General features: G+C 38.0%; 1 protein-coding gene across 2 annotated transcripts in view; it reads left to right on the top strand.

Annotated features, from left to right (window-relative positions):
• The first annotated feature begins 9,640 nt into the window (after positions 1-9,640).
• zmp:0000000625 (cadherin-2) overlaps positions 9,641-18,740 on the top strand; it is a 103,052-nt gene continuing 93,952 nt past the window's right edge. The window contains exons 1-2 of one of the 2 annotated variants that reach the window (XM_067452319.1): positions 9,641-9,904; positions 10,459-10,567. In XM_067452319.1, the coding sequence (XP_067308420.1) occupies positions 9,848-9,904; positions 10,459-10,567 (166 nt within the window). In that variant the 5' untranslated portion in view covers positions 9,641-9,847. Of the gene's footprint in view, positions 9,905-10,458; positions 10,568-18,740 lie in introns of those variants that run through there. The other variant, XM_067452320.1, reaches the window with a different exon arrangement.

Consider the following 18,740-nt stretch of genomic DNA (forward strand, 5'->3'; position numbering starts at 1 on the left):
GTACCAGCTGGTGACTTTCCAAGGGGCCAGGGCTTTGATATAGCCTTGGTTTACCCTGATACAAAGGCGGCCAGATAGCCAAGCATGAGCCGGGACTGTGGTTTGGCCAACGCTGCAGATGGCGCATACGCAGTAGGCCTAACTGGAGTAATGCGGATGCCAAGGCCATAAGGCCCAATGCCCTTTGAAAAGTTCTAAGGGGGAGGTAGGATCCTGCTCTAAATGATGCAGGCAGCTATCCGTTGGATGGTGAGGTGGGGTGCATGTCTCACATGCACAGCGCAGCATCACATATTGATTTAGGGACAGTGCAGTTTTTTTTTTTTTCTTCCTTCAACTATCGTGCGATAAGTGGCAAACCTAAACGCTAGTGTTTGAGTGAGAGAGTGTGTGTGTGAAACCCTACATTATGGGGACAAAATATCCCCACAAATATGGCAATATCTTTTTATAATTTCATCAATATCATTTTTTGGTCCCCATGAGGAAAATAAATCACACTTTTAAAGTGGTGTTTTAAAAAAAAAAAAAAAGTGTGAGGGAATGTAATATAACGTTTATACTGTATAAAAATCATTATGTCTGTGTAAAGTCCCCATCAAAGATGAAAACAACATTGCTTGGTCTTGATGAAGTGAGAGGCCTGTTTGATATAGTTGAAACCATTGTCAGTCTGCTTTTAGTCATCCCAGTCTCATCATCTGGGGCTGAAAGAAGTTTCAGTGTTCTTAGAAGAGTGAAAACATGGTTCAGAACAGCAATGTCACAAGTGAGACTTATGAGTATTGCTGTGTGCCATGTCCACCAGGACAAATTGGACCATACTGACGTGATTATGCTGACACTCAATGGCAAATGCCAAAAATGTAGTTTTGGAGATTAAGAAATTCAGCCCTCGGTGGGGTTTGAAGTTAGGTTATAACCCTTTAAGGTATGACTTATGTGACTTTTATTTTATTATTTATTGATATAACTTTAATTTATTATAAAACCCTATTGAAACAAATTTCACATTAGTTTATAGTAGTATCTGTTCATAATAACGGAGTGTCTATGTACACTAAGGCAAATAGCCTTGTTGAAAAGCACTATTTACACCAGCTCCGCCCAGCAATGCCTGGTTGGGCGACACAAGATTATTCTCGCTTCAATGTCTTAAATGGTGTAGTCAGTAGAGTATAAATAGCATCAAATTACTGTTTACACATATTGCAAAAAAACTGCTACTTTTAAATAGTGTAAATAGAATATATTGCCCTTTTCACTTAGAGTAAATAGCCGCTGCCTTTTAATAAACCCACATAAGTGAGCAGAGAAATCTAGACATGTATCTTACCTGACATTGATTTTAAAATGGGCAGTCTTCCACTATTTGGCTGTATTTATTAATTGAATTAAATTGTATTCATTTATTATTTATTATTTTAATGAAAGCATATAGCCTAGTGCACATACAGCTGCTCAGGAAGGTCAAAAATACACAGGGAGATGTGTTAGGATAATACAATATCAGCAATCACATAGACTGGATAATAGAGGTCTACACGGCTCCAAAAATATGCACCCGAACCCGAAGAGACCCATAATGTGCTACAGAGTACCGCCCCGGACCCCGCCCCGGACCTATTATTTCAAAAGCTGGACCCGGACTCGTACAGATCTGAGAAATGCCAAAAATGTAGTACCCGGAACCAACCTAGACCCTGGTCTATTGTTTGATAGCTGGGACCGAACCCTGTGGAAAGACCCAACTGGGGTGTCAACCTGAAATATTCTCTTGTTTATGCAATTTGAGCGTGATAGAAAACATTTATATAACAGTTTGTCTGAGATTTTGTAATAGATTTGAAATCTATTATTTAAATATGACTACATTATTACAGCAGGCTTGCATTAAATCTGCCCGCTTTCTAACGGCTGAGAGAGAGAGAGCAAGCTTGTGTTATTTTATTCATTTATTTTTAAACCTTATTTTCCACACTTTTCTTATCCTAATTTTGCAATTTGCAAGTTACTCAAAACACACAAGCCATCCTAACTGACTCTGAACATGGCCAGGTGTTCTCCGAGTCCATTCGAGTCGGGTATTACACACAATGTTAAACAGAGCCGGGGGTTTGCCGGCGATTTGATTTCACCCTGCAGCTCAGTCTGTAAACCTGTACATTAATTTGTACTGCTTCTGTTACACTTTTGCTGGAACCAATCACTGTTACCTCTTTTCCGCCAAGGCAGTGCTGGTGCTAGTTCGTAGCCAGAGCCTAGTTTCAAATGGTTCCTTGTCTTTCCACACCCAAGGCACCAGCTCCGAACCAGGAAAAGTGGTTCTTAAGTAGCACCAAAACATTGCTGGGCTAGAAGTAAAAACCGCTGGCATCGGCGGCTGGGGGCGTGACCAAGACTAACAAACTTGTGACCGGCATTTTTTAAATAGCAGCTAATCAAGCTAACAGCTGCTCGATTTTAATCTCAGTCTATACAAATCATGGTGAGCGGCACGAATGCGCTCATGAGGTATTTTGATATCATACGGTATATATACAGTGACGTAAGACCTGGCTCTGTGCTGGCGCTCTAGCCTGTGGAAAGACAAACCGGTTCATAAACTCTCGTCAGTCGAACCAACTTAGAACTGGCACTAGCACTGGCTCAGTAATAGCACCCGGTTCATTCTGGTGGAAAAGGGGTAAGACTGTCTTATCCACCTGGCGTGCTATTGGCAGGTTTAACACAATAACAGATAGAGAAGCGACGGGTCGTTGCCCTTTGATCACGCCTCTTGTGGTCTGATTGGTTGAAGGACTATCCAATTGCATACATAGTCATTTAAATTATGCTTGTTTATCACACCTCTTGTGCAGTAGAAAATACAGAGCTCCCCTGACCAATGTTGAATCTTAAAGAAGCAATCACACGTTCACATTTAGACGGGATTAGACTGAGTTTTGACAAACAGTAGGTAACGTTTTTTGGAGGATGTGTGAGAAAAACACAGACTTGGTAGATTCTGACAGGATTAAATAACAAAGTATCCTCGGATACTCTTTTGACAACTCAGAAGCACCAGAAAAGTTTAGCTGAATGCTGTATTTGCAAGAGCCTGAAACCACAACAGTCACATCAGTCGGTTCTTCGGAGCGTCACGTACACTGTAAAAAAAAAAAATCAGGTTTCCGCTTGAACATTTTCTAGTGACTAGTCACATCTATTTTTTTTAGTTGGCCAAATTTAATTTCAGTGAATGAAATTGTATCAAATCACAGAAATTAAATTTGGCCAACTTAACTTAGATGTGACCAGAAAATTTTCAGTTGGAGATGCCTGAATTTTTTTACAGTGTACAGGTTCATTTGAAGACGCACAGCTGAACACCTCTCTGTGCTTCTTAGCTTCTTTGCTTTCAAAACTGGCCCTAGATTCATTTGTTCACATTGATCCTTTGCAGTACTCTGAATATTCTCTTAGGGAGGACTTGGCTTTTTGGACCAAGTCAACTGCTGTGTCTGTTTGCATGGATGAGGACTGGAGGAGCTTGCTGGCTTGATATATTATCATCAAATTGTTACAGCAGGCCCCACTTCAGCTTTCATCAAGAGTATGTCTGCTCCCCAGACTTCACAGGTTATATTGACATATACAAAACCACTTCACTGTCTGGTCTTGTCTCTATGTAGCCAACAAAGACGTCCCCTCCTTCTGTTTCATGCCAAGTTAATCTTCTGTTATTCATCATCTCATCTGGCTCTTTACCTGTTGTCGCCCCATTCACCTGTCAGTAAAGTCCATCCTCTGTCTCTGCCCTGCCATCCCATGATTCTGATTCAGAGTAATTAACTAGCATTTTTAATACACTGTTAAAAAAAAAAAAAAAATCAGGTCTCCAATTGAAAATTTTCTAGTGACTGATCACATCTAAAATTTTCAGTTGGCCGAATTTTTCTGTGTCAATTCACAGAATTTAAATTCGGCCAACTGAAAAATTTAGATGTGATCAGTCACTAGAAAATTTGGAGACATTATTATTTTTTTTTTATTTTTTTTACAGTGTCATATATATCACATTAAAACATCAAAAAATAAAATAAAATTGATACAACAAATACAAAATAACTGTATATAACTGGATAAATTATTATTATTTTACAGTGTAATATCACATTAAAACACCAAAAAATACAATAAAATGTACACAAAAAAATAAAAAATACCTGTATATAACTGTATAATACTGTATAATTAATCAGTAGCAAAATGGGTAAAATAATGTTTTGATTACCGATATGCACTTACACCGACTGAAAATTACATTTGATCATAAGGCAATTTCTATCTTGAGATCTAGACTGGAGTATATCTTTTTTTTAATGAATGCAATGCATTTTCATTTGTCAAGACTAAATAATAATTTAAAATATTACAAAAAATACCTTCTTCTTGCTCTTTTGCTTCATGTTCTTGTTCTTTTTTCTGCTCTAAATGGATAGCTTTGGTTGGCCCAAAGTCGAGAAATACATCATTACCATGCCACACTGCATGATATCTGAGTCCAAAACAGTAATTATTCATAGTAAATCATCATGTATTAAAATATGACTTCCGGTTTAGCCATGGAAGGGCATTGTCAACATCCTGTCAAGTTTGAGGCCAAAATGCTGCTAGAGAAGATGGGCACACCTGCAGACATAAGGATGCTTGTACCCAAGCAGACCTCGGCAGCCAGTACTGAACCTAGCATGGGTAGGAAAAAATACTATAGTCAGTATTAGTCAATAGCTGCCAAAATCTGCTTGGGTAAATCCAAATATCTTCCTTTGTGTTCAGCATAAGAAAGAAATGTATACAGGTTTGGAATAACTTAAAGGGTTACTTCAGCCATTAGCATATGGCTTTGTATCAGTAGAAGCCCTGGAGTATATTCAAATGATTATGCCCCCCCCCATCATATCCCCCTGAGACGAGAGATTTATGCATTTTATTTCTGGAAAAATTCCTCCGATGACGCAAATATCGTCAATTTGTGCCATTGCAGGAATTGTTGGCCAGAGGCTAAAGACTACAGCCAGCAGAGGGAGCCAGTGATCAGTGATTCAGTGAGGCCTTGTAGGGCAGCGAAGCATTCTGGGAATTGTTGTCTTTCATCCCCATGAGACAAAAATACGTTTTCTGTCTTTTCTCAGTCTAGAAAGCACTAAATTAAAAAAATAATTTCACATTTCTACTACATTAATGACCCAGTTTAAAAACAGGTTCGTCTTCCCAGCGCTGAAGTACCCCCTAAAAGGTTGAGTAAATGATGACAGAATTTTTTTTTTTTTTTTTTTTTGCTAAACTATCCCTTTGAGCTGGACAGACACTGTTTTCTTCTAGAGCGGCTATATAGACGAAATAAACTTTTCATGTTATCACTGTAAAGCTTCTTTAAAACTGCATTGCATTGTATAAAGCGCTATATAAATGAAAGTGACTTGACTTGCTTCACAAATCAGTGTATCCCTTCCATTTCACATTTCTCAATCTGGTTTTAAATTCTTGGGAGTGAGCATTACTTTTTCAGGTTTATATGCAAATCATTTCCTACCCCTTATAAATAAAATTCAGTCTAATCTTCAGAGGTGGGGGACGTGTTACACTTTATAGCAGGTAAGTATAAAAATGAACCTCTTACCCTTTCTTTTATACTCTCCCAAATTTTCTCTCAAATCCTTTTTTCGTTCTTTAAATAAGCCCATGTTATCATTTTTGTGGAAAGGGAAGAATACAAGAATTCGTAAAAACCTCCTCGAAAGGCAGCGACCCCAGGGAGGCTTAGCTCTTCCTCTTTTAATGGGTTATTACTGGGCCGCAAATCTTCAAAAAATCGTTTGTTGGCTCAACTCTTCAGAGGCCGAAGGCGGAAGCAAATTTATATATACTTCAAACCCAGTTGTAAACTCTATGCTTAGCTCTCAATTTAGGCAAATGTATAAACTTGATGACTTCTCTGTGTTGAGCCCTCTCTGTCTGTTTCCTGCTGGCAAAATAGACTTCACATATCCACAGAGGCAGAGGCTTGGCCAAACGAAGTGTATTTTATGTAGATAACTTTTGCCAGTTTTAGCGACCTCTCAGAGAAACCACACTCTGTTACGTTACTTTCAAGTCCCTCCTTTTATTCAAGGCCATAATTCAACCTTTCCTGACCTACCACCTGCTTCACTACTGGATTAAATTTCGCAGGCCCTGTGGTCCATAAAGGTCAAATTTCAGCATTAACATGTCCTTAAATAATGCTTTAATCAATAGAATGAGAGGAGAGTAGGTAAAGGAGATGAGACTCGAAATACCTACTGAAATGGGATGAGGCTCTGAGTAGAGTAAATGGGTCATTAAAAAAATGCAAACAATCTAAGGTCCTCCACCATGCTTATTACACAAAATCGACATTTTTAAAAATGTATCCTAATGTTAATATGTTTGATCGATGTGAAAGTGGTAAGGCTGACTTTATTTGTTTTGATCCTGCCCGAAGTTGAGAAACAAAAGTTGAGTTTGGAGTACATTTATCATTGACATACAATATGATTGCTTGTGCCTCTTCATTAGCAAGGAGAATAATGATCAACAACACCTAAGGCTTCAGTATGGATATGTGACCTTGAATTATATTTAAAATGAGAGAAAATAAAACATTTAATGAGATGATCTGTTTAAACTTTTTTGGGGAACCCATAATTGCATATTTTGATAAGATAAGGTCTCTTCCCCCTAATTGATTAATAACATAAAGGTTAATGTTTTGAAGAACGGTGTGGGGATGTTTTCTTCGCACACTTTAGGCCCCTTAGTGTCAATAGGGCATCATTTAAATGCCACGGCCTACCTGAGCATTGTTTCTGGCCATGTCCATCCCTTTATGACTACAAATTTCAATGTAAAAATTTGCCAGGTTTGCTGTGCTTGTTTGTAGCATAAAATAATACTACACTGTAAGAAATTTTGGTTGGTTTTTGTTGGTTTAACTTAAAAAAGTAAGTAACCTGGTTGCCTTAAAATTGTGAGTTTATAGAAAATACAAATTTGAGTTGATACAATGAAGGAAATTAGTTTAATAAATAGAAACTCTATATATTATACAAAATATTTTTGTATCTGAACCACATACAAAATTTGATAAATCATGAAAATAGCACTATTTGGCATGTTTCACTACATCATCAGAAATAAAACACACACAATTACCCAATATGCTTACGAAATCTTTTAATAATATTTTAATAAAGGTTGTCAAATCTCAAAAAATGTTCATTGTATTAACTCAAAATTTAAATTTCAATGAACTCAAAATTTTAAGGCAACCAGGTAACTTTTTTTCTAAATATTTTTTTACAGTGTAGCTAATATGTTGTATGATTATTATTACTAAATAAAAATGTTAAACCAAATAAGAAATACTACTATTCAAAATTAGTATTCACACCAAAGAGAGAAAACGTGCAAAATACAATTTTATTTTAAAAGGGGATCAGCTTCAGGAGTGGACCAAGCCAAAATAACACACACAAATCTATTCTGTTACCAACCTCTAAACTACCTGGATAGGAAAAGGGAATCAAAAGACACATACACACCACTCCCTACACAAAAAGACACAACTCCCTAAAAAAAAAAACAATAAAGAGAGTGAGAAAGAGACATACACAAAGCACATGGCACACTTCTCCCTACTTTTTTACCCAATTGAAACAATATACACAAGCGATATTTACACATTGATTGCATTGGTAATCATCATCAAGGAAACTCAAAGTTTGCATCAGCTTTGATCTCTGGTGTTTATAACATATCTCATAACTGTGGAAATGTTGTGTCTGAATGTTTATCGGGAAGCAGATCAGTGCTGGGGTATTCCAGAAAGCAGGGTATGTGACATTCCCGGCTAAGTTTACTGAGAGTAAGTGGATAATCTCAACTTTCGGTTCCAAGACCTGAGGTAACTTTCAGCTCAATCTCTGAGCATCACCTGCTCTGGGTTAGTTTATTCAGAGTTCCTCAGCGCAGGTGTGATCTATTGATAAGGCTTCAGTGGGATTGACATTGCACACAGTAAGCTCATGTTTATTTTATTCTATATATAATTCTCGTCTCACACATCATTGATCTGCATTCAAGCATTTTGTATTTTGCAACAGGACATTGCAAGTATGAACTTATTCCTGGAACCAGCAGACCTCGAGTAAGCAGGGTTGGGTTAGTCAGCCGAGAGTTCAGGATATGTTTGACATTAAGATAACCTTGCTTTCTGGAATACCCCCTGTTCTCCGTTTCAGCGACTCATTTGTTCTTTGCTTTTACACTGTAAAACTAATTTTTACAATGAGCGTCAATGCAAGTGGCCTCCATTTTGTCTTCTGAACTTTACTCTTCATCTTTCTTTCTTTTTTCATCTTTTAAATAGCTTAAATGGTTCTTTTAAAACTTTTAAATATAAGAAGAAAATCTGGATGTGGCTGTATATAATCATGAGCAAAGGAAGGATCATCTGGTCCATGGCAGGTCTTAAAATGTGATAAATGCACCCTCAGATGAACAACAACACATGCCATGACACTGTGTCATTACTTATTTTTTTTTAAACTAAGGACTAAAACTAAAAGAATCTGAGAACATCCTTACTGTTTGCTACTTTGAACTTTCAGGTGTGCGTTCACACAATGCCTTTCAGAAAATAATGAAGGTGTTGCACTGACCCAGTCAGATTCCAGACCTCAACCCAACTGAAATGTTGCGGCGGGACATTAAGAGAGCTTTGTATAAACAGATGCCCTCAAACCTCTATGAACTGAAGCGACATTGTAAAGAAGAGTGGGATGCGAGAGACTGATAATGTCATACAGAAAACAAATCCTTCAACTTATTGCTGCTAAAAGTGGCTCTTCAAGCATTTGAATCTTGGGTGTGTTTATTTTTGTTAAATAAATAATGACAGTGTAGTATGTCAAGTGTTGTTGTTGTTTATCTGAGGTTGTATTTACCTCATTCTGATCTGCTAACCATCGAATGATTTTTATTATGGGCTGATATGTTCAACTGTTTTTTGCTTTGTCTTGTTTTTTCCGTTTTTTTTTTGTGAGTTGATAGTGCTTCAAATGAAAGAATGAACTAAAGAATGAACTACTGTTCAAGAGTTTAGAATCTGTAAGATTTTTTTTTTTTGGGGGGGGGATTCATACTTTCTTCAAGAATGCATTGAATTAATCAAAAGTGACAGCAAAGACTTTTATAATGTTACAAAATATTTAAAAAATAAAATAAATTCAACAAAATAAAACGTTCTATTCTTTGAAGAATCCTGTAAAATAAAATAACAGTTCCAGAGAAATCGAAGCAGCACTGATAATAATCATAAATGTTTCTTTAGAAGTAAATCATCATATTAGAATGGTTTCTGGAGAATCATGTGTCAGAGTAATGATGTTGAAAATTCAGATTTGATCACAGGAATACACTTTTCTATATACTCAAAAAAAAAAAAACAGTTTTACACTGGATTTATATTTCACTGTATTTTTTGATCAAATAAATACTGCCTTGTGAGCTGCAGCTGATGATGTGTGTGTGTTTGTGTGTGTGTGGGGTGTGGGAGGGAGGGAGAGGGAGAGAGACTGACTGACTGCTGCTGCTGCTGCTGAGTGTGTTTGGTGTGTCCGGAAGGGAGAGTTGGAGAGAGACAGTCTTTCTGAGGGAGTTTTAGGACTTCAGTAGCAGGTCAGGAGCAGAAACACAGACGCGCAGCTGCAGAAAGATTCCCTCTGTAAAGACTGAAGCGAGAAGACTCGCATTCGACACGGATTCATAAACAAGCACATCAATGCTGCTCATCCCGGGCCGGGCTTTGGTTCTCTCTCTCCTCCTGGCAGCCTCGCAGGTAAACGCGTTTGTGTAGAAATACGACAGCTAACAGTAACGCTTTATCTGGTGTTGTGGGGAATAACCCGCGTTTCAGTCGCGATACTGACGCAAATTGAGCCCGTTACACACAGGCAGTGATGGAATAAGTTCATGTTATGTCCTCATTGTAGTAGCTAACCATCTGTTTTTGGCAGATATCGTTATTATTTTATAACCACAGTTTTAAACAAATGCCATGGTTTAACTACAATAATCCACACGTTATACTGACTATAGTTTGATGGCTGAAATTCAAAAGTAACATCAAGTAGGCTACTTTTTCAAGCAATCAATCAAATATTTATACGTCATTAGTACCAAAACTGTAGTAGGCTAACTATGCTTATGTTTTTGTAATGGTTTTAATTGTTCATGTTTTTGTTTTCTTAAAATATATATATTTAAACAGCTTACTCACTAAGGCTGCATGCTTGTGGCTATTCTCTCTGGCTTTACTACCTGAATAATCTGAATCCATCAACAGTGAGGTGATCCTGCTGATTGATTGATGAGTGTGTGTTTTTTCTGCAGTCTCTGGACGGAGAGGACGGAGGCCGTGGTGTGTGTCGGCCGGGTTTCTCTGAAGATTCCTACACCATAGTGATTCCTGAAGCTGTGCCGGGACAGCCTGTCTTCACCGGTAAACACGAGACCTTCACACACACGGCACTGTTCCTCTGTGAACATCCGCTCGAACATTCACGTCAGCCACATACGGAATGGCATGCTGTTCGTTTAGTGTGAGGGAAGGGATGTTATGTGAATACAAGTTAAAACTTAAAATCAGCAAAAAAATAAAATAATGTACTAAATAATCAGGCATAACATTATGTGTTGGTCCCTCTTTTGCTGCCAAAACAGCCCTGACCTGTAAAGTTATGGACTCCACGCACTCAACACCTGAAACTTGTTGTGCTCCTCAAACCATTCCTAGAACCATTTTTGCTTTGTGGCAGGGTGCATTATCCTGCTGAAAGAGGCCACAGCCACCAGGGAATATCTTTTCCATTATAGGGTGTGCATGGTCTGTATCAATGCTTAGGTAGGTGGTACGTGTTAAAGTGACATCAACATAGATGGCAGGACCCAAGAGTCCACTACAGACAAACTACTATAAAAATAGAACCGGACTTTTAAAAAAAGTCCCGCTTTTCCACCATCGGGCCAAACGGTTCTCATTGCGTAACCGTTCCATTCCGTGCCGCTCCAGGCCAGCTGGTACGGTTACGGTTTCTTTTTCCACTGATAACGGCCGCTCTTTGGAATGTCATACAAAAGCATCAGTCGTTGCCTTGGTAACACAAGAGTTTACAGACAGTATGAGATGTAAGTAGCGACAACGTTATGGAGGATGATCAGATATTTATTTTAATTGTATTATTTATTTGTTTTGTTTATGTTGGTCAAATAGTGCTTAACCAGCTACAGAGAAACCGGTAGCCAGGCAACAGACAATTGAGTTAAGACATCACTTTACAGATTCTACCAGCACGTGCTGTGCCGAACTAGCCTGATGTGGTCATACTCAATTCTAGTCAGAATATGAATCTGAAACTGCTCCATTGGGCTGTGATTATGAGGCGTGTTTCAACCGAACCATGAAAGACATCAATTGGATAGACCTACAACCAATCAGAGCAACGAAGCGACGCATTGTCAAATGTCAACAGACAGAGCTCAACTGCACTGTGTTGCCAAGTCCGCGTTTTTTTCCGCGGTTGTTTTATATGTCCAAGGGTTGAAGCGACTATTATGTGATATAATAACAAAATAACACATTTTACCCCCCAAACACCATTTTTTTCCCCGGAAACCCCCCCGGGAAGCTATTGTTTAGGGCTAGTAGTTGGCGGATTTTGTTGTAAAAACTTGGCAACCCTGTCTGCACACGCGCTGGAATAAACGATCTTTGCCGGTGTTGTAAAAAAATAAAAGAATTTATGGATACACAGAGCACTTACCCAACATGATCATCATCTTTGAGAGAAATTATGAAGGTGAATGCATATACAAACAAGCTCTCCGTTTAGGATTCGAGTAAATATAATCCAAGCTCCTTTGATGACGTGCATGATTACGTTCCTGTTTATCATCTGTCCGTCATCGTCTAAAGCCCGGCCTGATGATTTCATTGGTCCGAACAGTTTCTGTTCGGGGATAATTACTCCTCAATGGAGCGATGCCAGACCGAACTGCCCGACCTAAAAATGTTGTGGGCGGGGCTAGGTTCGGCTGGCATCCACGCTAGTGCCAAACCAGGCTCAAGTGGAAACACAACTGAAACCGTTCCTCACCGTTGTAAGAAGAACTGTTCGGCCCGGTGGTGAAAAAAAGGCTAAGGTTTTCCAGAATATTGCCCAAAGCATTACACTGCCTCGACCGACTTGCCTTCTTCCTATAGTGCATCCTGGTGGCATGTGTTCCCCTGGTAAGCGACGCACACTCACCCGTCCATCCACGTGATGTAAAAGAAAATGTGATTCAACTGACCAGGCCACTTTCTTCCAGTGCTCCGTGGTCCAGTTCTGATGCTCATTTCATGTGCCTGCTGTTGCTGCTTTCTGCGGTGGACAGGGGTCAGCATGTAGCTCATCTGTTTTATGCGAACATGCCTTTGCCTCACCCCGTGCATCAATCCTTGGCCGCCCATGACCCTGTTGCCGGATCACTGCTGTCCCACTGACCACTGCAGACAGAACACCCCACAAGAGCAATTTTGGAGATCCTCTGACCCAGTCGTATAGCCATCACAATTTGGCCCTTGTCAAGCTCGCTCAAATCCTTATGCTTGCACCGTTTTCCTGATTCTAACACAAACTCTGAGGACAAAATGTTTACTTGCTGCCTAATATATCCCACCCACTAACAGGTGCCGTGATGAAGAGACAATCAGTGTTAATTACTTCACCTGTTAGTGGTCATAATGTTATGTCTGATTGATGTATGAATAAAAATGAAAATAATAATAGGAAGATATATGGAAACAAACAAAAAATATATATAAAACACAAACAAATAAAAAAATAAGTAATACATATAAATGGATGATTAAAAAAAAGCTTTGGTTTTATTTTATCAAGAAAGAGGTTTTAGTACTAATTTCACAAAAGATTATAAAAATGCATGTTTCTCAAACAGTTTTCAGTCGTGTCAGTACAAACACACGATCACAGTTTTCTTTTCAAAACACATAGGTGTTTATAAACATTTAATTCACTATCTAACTCTCATGCTGTTCTCATGCGGTGTAACTCGTTTAAAGGGTTAGTTCAACCATGAAATTTCTTTCATTAATGACTCACCCCAATGTTGTTCCACATCCGTAAGATGTGGAACATTATCAAAGTAGCCCATATGTGACACCAGCTGGTTAGTTAGACAAAAATAACAAAAAATACGACTTTATTCAGCATTGTCTTCTCTTCCGCGTTTGTTTTCAAACCTCAAATAAAGATTCAAACGCTCATGATTCAGCAGATTGATTCGTGATTCGTATCGCCAATGTGATTTCAGCAGTTCGCCAGTTTGACACGCGATCTGAATCATGATTTATGACCGTTTGAATCTTTATTTGAGGAACACGGAAGAGAAGACAATGCTGAATAAAGTCGTATTGTTTGTTATTTTTGGACCAAAATGTTTTGTCAATGCTTCAAAAGAGTCTAACTAACCAACTGATGTCACATATGGACTACTTTGATGATGTTTTCATTACCTTCTGGACGTGCAAGTGGGCGTACACTTACATTCAAAGGACAAAGGCCTCGAACTAAATCTAAAATATCTTAAACTGTGTTCCGAGGATGAACGGAGGTCTTTCGGGTGAGGAACGACATTAGGGTGAGTCTTTAATTAAAGAAATTTCATTTTTGGGTGAACTAACCCTTTAACTTAAAGCGGATCTTAATAAATATTCAGTGAATCATTTGGTAGATCTATATATTTCTACAGATTCTTTAGAATTTGTGTGCGATTTCTAAAGAGGTAAGAGTTAATGAGAGAGTTTAACATTTACCACCTGCTTGCTTGTGAAGTAATAACTTTTTGATAATATGGTCAGCAAAAGAGTAGGGAGTTAAGGTTTAAAAAAGAAAGTTTGCAGTGAGATTCAAAATGACATAACATGTGCATTATATCCTCTGCATGATCCAGTGAAGCAAAGTAGAGCTAATTCATCAAAGGTTATATAAATGTTGTTATTTTCGACCAGCAGAAGTTCGCTTACATATTCTTAATACCATAGAATTATACAAATTGATGTGTTAGTGTGTTTTCCTTCTTTTTATGACTTTGTTGCTTTGTTTTTCTTATGCTGCTGCTGTTATATTTGTTGTCCTTGTCAGTTATTTTTCATGTGATGGTCATTCAGAGCTAATGTTTGTTTGGTTGTCATCAGTAATTCATTTGTCAGGATGTGTGTCGTCTGAGATTCCAATGTGCATTTGTGGATCCGTTGTGTTCATGTGTTGGAGATTATGTTTTCATTCAACATGTGTCCTCAGCTGAACACAAGGTCTCTGGCTGGACATCATCATCAGGAAACAGATTGTTTCTGTAATGGGATCTGTTACAGTAGCGGTTTATGTGCTGATTTTTGGTGTGATCTATCTGATGTAACCTGGATATGATCAATCAGATTGAAACATTTCACAGTCACTGTATGCAGACAGGCTGAAGCAGGCAGTTGTGTGATTTCTTTTTTGTGTTTTTTTGGGGTGGTCTATCTTGTGTGGGATTGATTGAAGACTGTCCATGCTGGGCACATCTGCGCTCAATGGGACGCCAGACAAACTACTATAAAAATAGAACCGGACTTTAAAAAAAATATATGTTCTAAAGATGGTTTCTGTCATTTTAGGCAGTTCTCATTACACTGACATATTACTGACATATTATGTAAAAAAAAATTCACTATGTTTGGACTTAAAGGTTAACTCCGGCGAATTTTTAAGTTTATCTTGATCGTTATATCTTTGTGAGTACAGTCTATAGAAGAAAACATAACGAACCAGATTGGTGCTTGCAACGCGGAGTTATTACAGTTAATGCCCAGAGCCCCCCCTCAGGAGTTGTCCTTTAAGTTAGTTATGTGATGTTATAAAGATGGGGTGTGACGTCATGATTGACAGCCGTGTTAGCAAATGAGTCTGCGGGAGTGTGGGTGGGGCTTTGATAGCGTGGCTCCACCTCAGCATCACTAGTGACATCATCAACCCAATGACCATTCCTGGAATATTTTGACTTCATTTTTCTACAGTGGGAGAATATGGATCTTGTTTTCAGTCTATGGGCTAGATTTGTTTCTACCTTTCTTTCTCCTGCTGTGACTATTTAGCATGAGGTCACACTGGAAATGGAGGGAACCTCCTTGAGATGCATGAAAGATCTGGTTGAAAGATGGTTTCTGAAATGGGCCAGGTTGCTTTATACAGCCAGAAGTAATAACAAATGACCATTAAGAATGTATAGGGGTACATGCCAAAGGTTTCCTTTATCTCCTTTTAGTATTTTTATTTGTAGTTTGTTTTTACTTGCAAGTGCAAATCAGAATATTTTAGATATAAAAGGTATAACAGTACTTGATTTTTTTTTCCACAGATATTTTAGTATATTAGAAATGTACTGGCTTCTATTCAAACACGTAATAATACAACAGTGTTTCAGTTGAGACAAATGAGACAAATTTGTGAAGAGACTGCAAATTCCCATTAATTCCAATAATTCCCAGTTCTTTTTTAACTATATATTTATCAAAGTTTTAGTTTGCATATCACATCAGATTACACAATGAATAACAATCATCAGCATACATTTTTACCCTGCTTGTTTCCGCCACAGAATAAAACATTTTAAAAGATAATTGCGACTTTATATCTCACAATTGTACGTTTACAATTTACTTAAAATTGCGTTATAAAGTCACAATTGTAATATATAAAGTCAGAATTGGGAGCTATAAACTCGCAAATCTGACTTAATAACTCACAATTCTGACTATTGTACTCAAAAAAACAGTCCAGTTCTGAGGGGAAAAAAGACTTTTTTGAATTTTTTTTTATTTTACATTCTGTGGCGGAAACAAGCTTCCATACATCACCATTTAAAAAAAAGTATACTGTGTATAAAATCAATTAAGAGCAATTATACATTTAGCTTGTAAAATACATACATTTCTATGATCTATGAATCTGACCTCTTTGTTCTGTAAGTGGATAAATAAAAGTTTAGGATCCCGTGGTTTCTTTAATAGAATATGGTAAATCATATCAATAATACCTTGGCAAAAGGGTTTCACTTTTGCGCAATGCCATATACAAGTGGTACAATGTACCTCTTGCCTTATTACATGTTATACAGGTATCAAGGATGTTATCATAAGTGAAGTTTACAATGTAGTTTCGGGATGAGTGAACCCATCTAATCTTTTTAGTTAGGGAACTTATGAGGGCTTATGTATGTTCACATCAGCCATTTGAACTGTATGAGTTTCAAGCTACTATTGACTGAACCTCCTTAAATGCCGTATTCCAATCTTCTCAAGATATTTTGTCCTCTATATCTTCTTTCCATAATCTTATTTTGATTCTGAGGATTCATCAGACACGAACAAGTCATACAAAGATGAAATTGAACCTATCATAACAATGTCCTATGATTGCTGCCTGGCGAGATGACAGGAATATCTAATGAATGGTTTTGAGATGAGGATATAAAGCTTCTAAGTTAAAAAATGGGTCTTTGGAATGTCATATTTGGTTGATTTTACTGCAAAGGACATAAGTACTTCATCTTCATTGTACATATCTTGCACTTTCCTTAACCCTTTTTGATCCCATTGTTGAAATTCTGCATCACATTTCCCTGGTTTAAAATCAACATTACCCCAAATAGGACTGATATGTTACATTTTTGCTTTGTATTGTAGTACAGAGGTCACAAAGACTGCATTTATTCACCCACCATGATCGCAAACAATATGGTCAAGAATTGTGTTTGGATTTATTACAGAGTTCATCACAGAGTGACAGCAACAAACAGCATTGTGAAGGAACACAGACCAGCTGAATGACACTTTCATTCGAGCAGAAGTTCACAATTAACATCGCTAAACTCAGAGCAGGGTTGCCAGATTGAGAAGATGAACTAAAATACAGGAGAGAAATTAAATCCTTTTAAGAGAATTTATTCTCTTGACATCTGACCAAGCAGGAAAGATAGTGGAGACTTGTTACCAATGTTTTCAGGACAAATATAATAAACGGGGTAAATATTGCAATGATTATTTATTTTTGGAATTATAGTGGAATTAATCATGCAGCCCAGGTCTGAAATGAAGGGAATACTCATATAAATTACAACCTATTCAGAACCACCATTTTCAAACATAGAAAATCACAGGTTAAAACACTCACTAATTGAAAGGGAAATGTATCCTTAATCTAAAATATATACTTTTAGATGGATCAAAAGAAAATTCTTTATCCTACTTGGATGGATAACAATGGAAGAATCAACTTCAGGAATTTATTCCTATAAAAGTATGGAAAGAATCTTGTCTCTTTGCTCAAATCCGTTGCATTAACGATTGATGCACAATTAGACTACATACGTCTCATCAGGGCCTGCGTTTCCCTTGCCAAATGGCATTTGAAACTGATGAAAAGCTTGTAATAAACGCGCTAGACGGGCATGTGTGTCTTTTCTTTCACTTTGAAATGCTGTCCAGAACCTCTGAACGATTGATAGCGTGATGAGAACAGCACAATCCTGGAGTTGCTGAGGCTGACGTTGGTTATCGCTGTGAGAGGATATTGCTCAGCACGTGTGGTCCTGTTTAACTGTTGCTCAAGGGACGCTGATGAAGTTGTCTCTGATGAATTCCTGCTGTAGTTGGCTGGAATCTCATTCCAGGTTGATGTGCTCATTGAGACAGTTCGACTCTATAAATATGTTGCAGGCGAGTGTTCATGCGTCCTGTCACTGGAGAATGTGACGGCGCGCTGGTCAGCCTCATAAATAACGGATTATCTAATCGTTCATTTGTTTATCACAGAGAGGTGGTTATTAATCTGACACAGAGCTGATAATGGAGCACTTTCTGTAAGAGGGTGTGGGTCGACACATGAAATACCACAAGGCTAAATACAACAGAATAAAGAAGAGAAATCTCACAGAAGTTAAATGTAGACCATGTGCAGTGGTATTTGTTGGAATAGTCGGAGGCTGAGAGTGGTGACCAGTGATTCTCAGTTAGTTTCTTTTGATTAGACTTCCTACACAGTACGGTGCCAAAGTTTTTGGGACGTTAGTATTTTCACGCCAAAAAATAAAAATGTTTTGCCGTAAGTAAGTCATTGGGCTTGGGCTTTAATTTCCGCAGTTCTTCTGGATTTAGTTTCTTCTCTTCATGCAATCACAGGACTCGACGATGGTGATATCAGATCAATATCGGCTGTTTTCATTAATTGGTTATTACAATTAATGTCTAAAGGAATGTTTGAATATGTAAACTGATATTTACTTCTGACACACTGTAGTATTCTTATGTTTGTCACAAACCAATCACATGTCAGCAGCAACGCATGCTGTATTCTTATTGGCTATAGCACTTGCCAGTGCAGTTTTATGTAAAGTATTAGCCACAGAGAGTAGTTGTGTGTTTGCTGCCAGAGAGTTAACACTCATGTCATGGACGTGAAACAAGTTTAATAAATCCTCATTGCAAACGTGCACCCAGAGCCTCCTTGTACACTTCATCGGTCATAAACACAACATGGTGTCAGAGTGAACGGATTATATGCAAGGATGGAGAC

The sequence above is a fragment of the Pseudorasbora parva genome, chromosome 9, assembly GCF_024679245.1.
Source record: "Pseudorasbora parva isolate DD20220531a chromosome 9, ASM2467924v1, whole genome shotgun sequence".
NCBI lineage: Eukaryota > Metazoa > Chordata > Actinopteri > Cypriniformes > Gobionidae > Pseudorasbora > Pseudorasbora parva.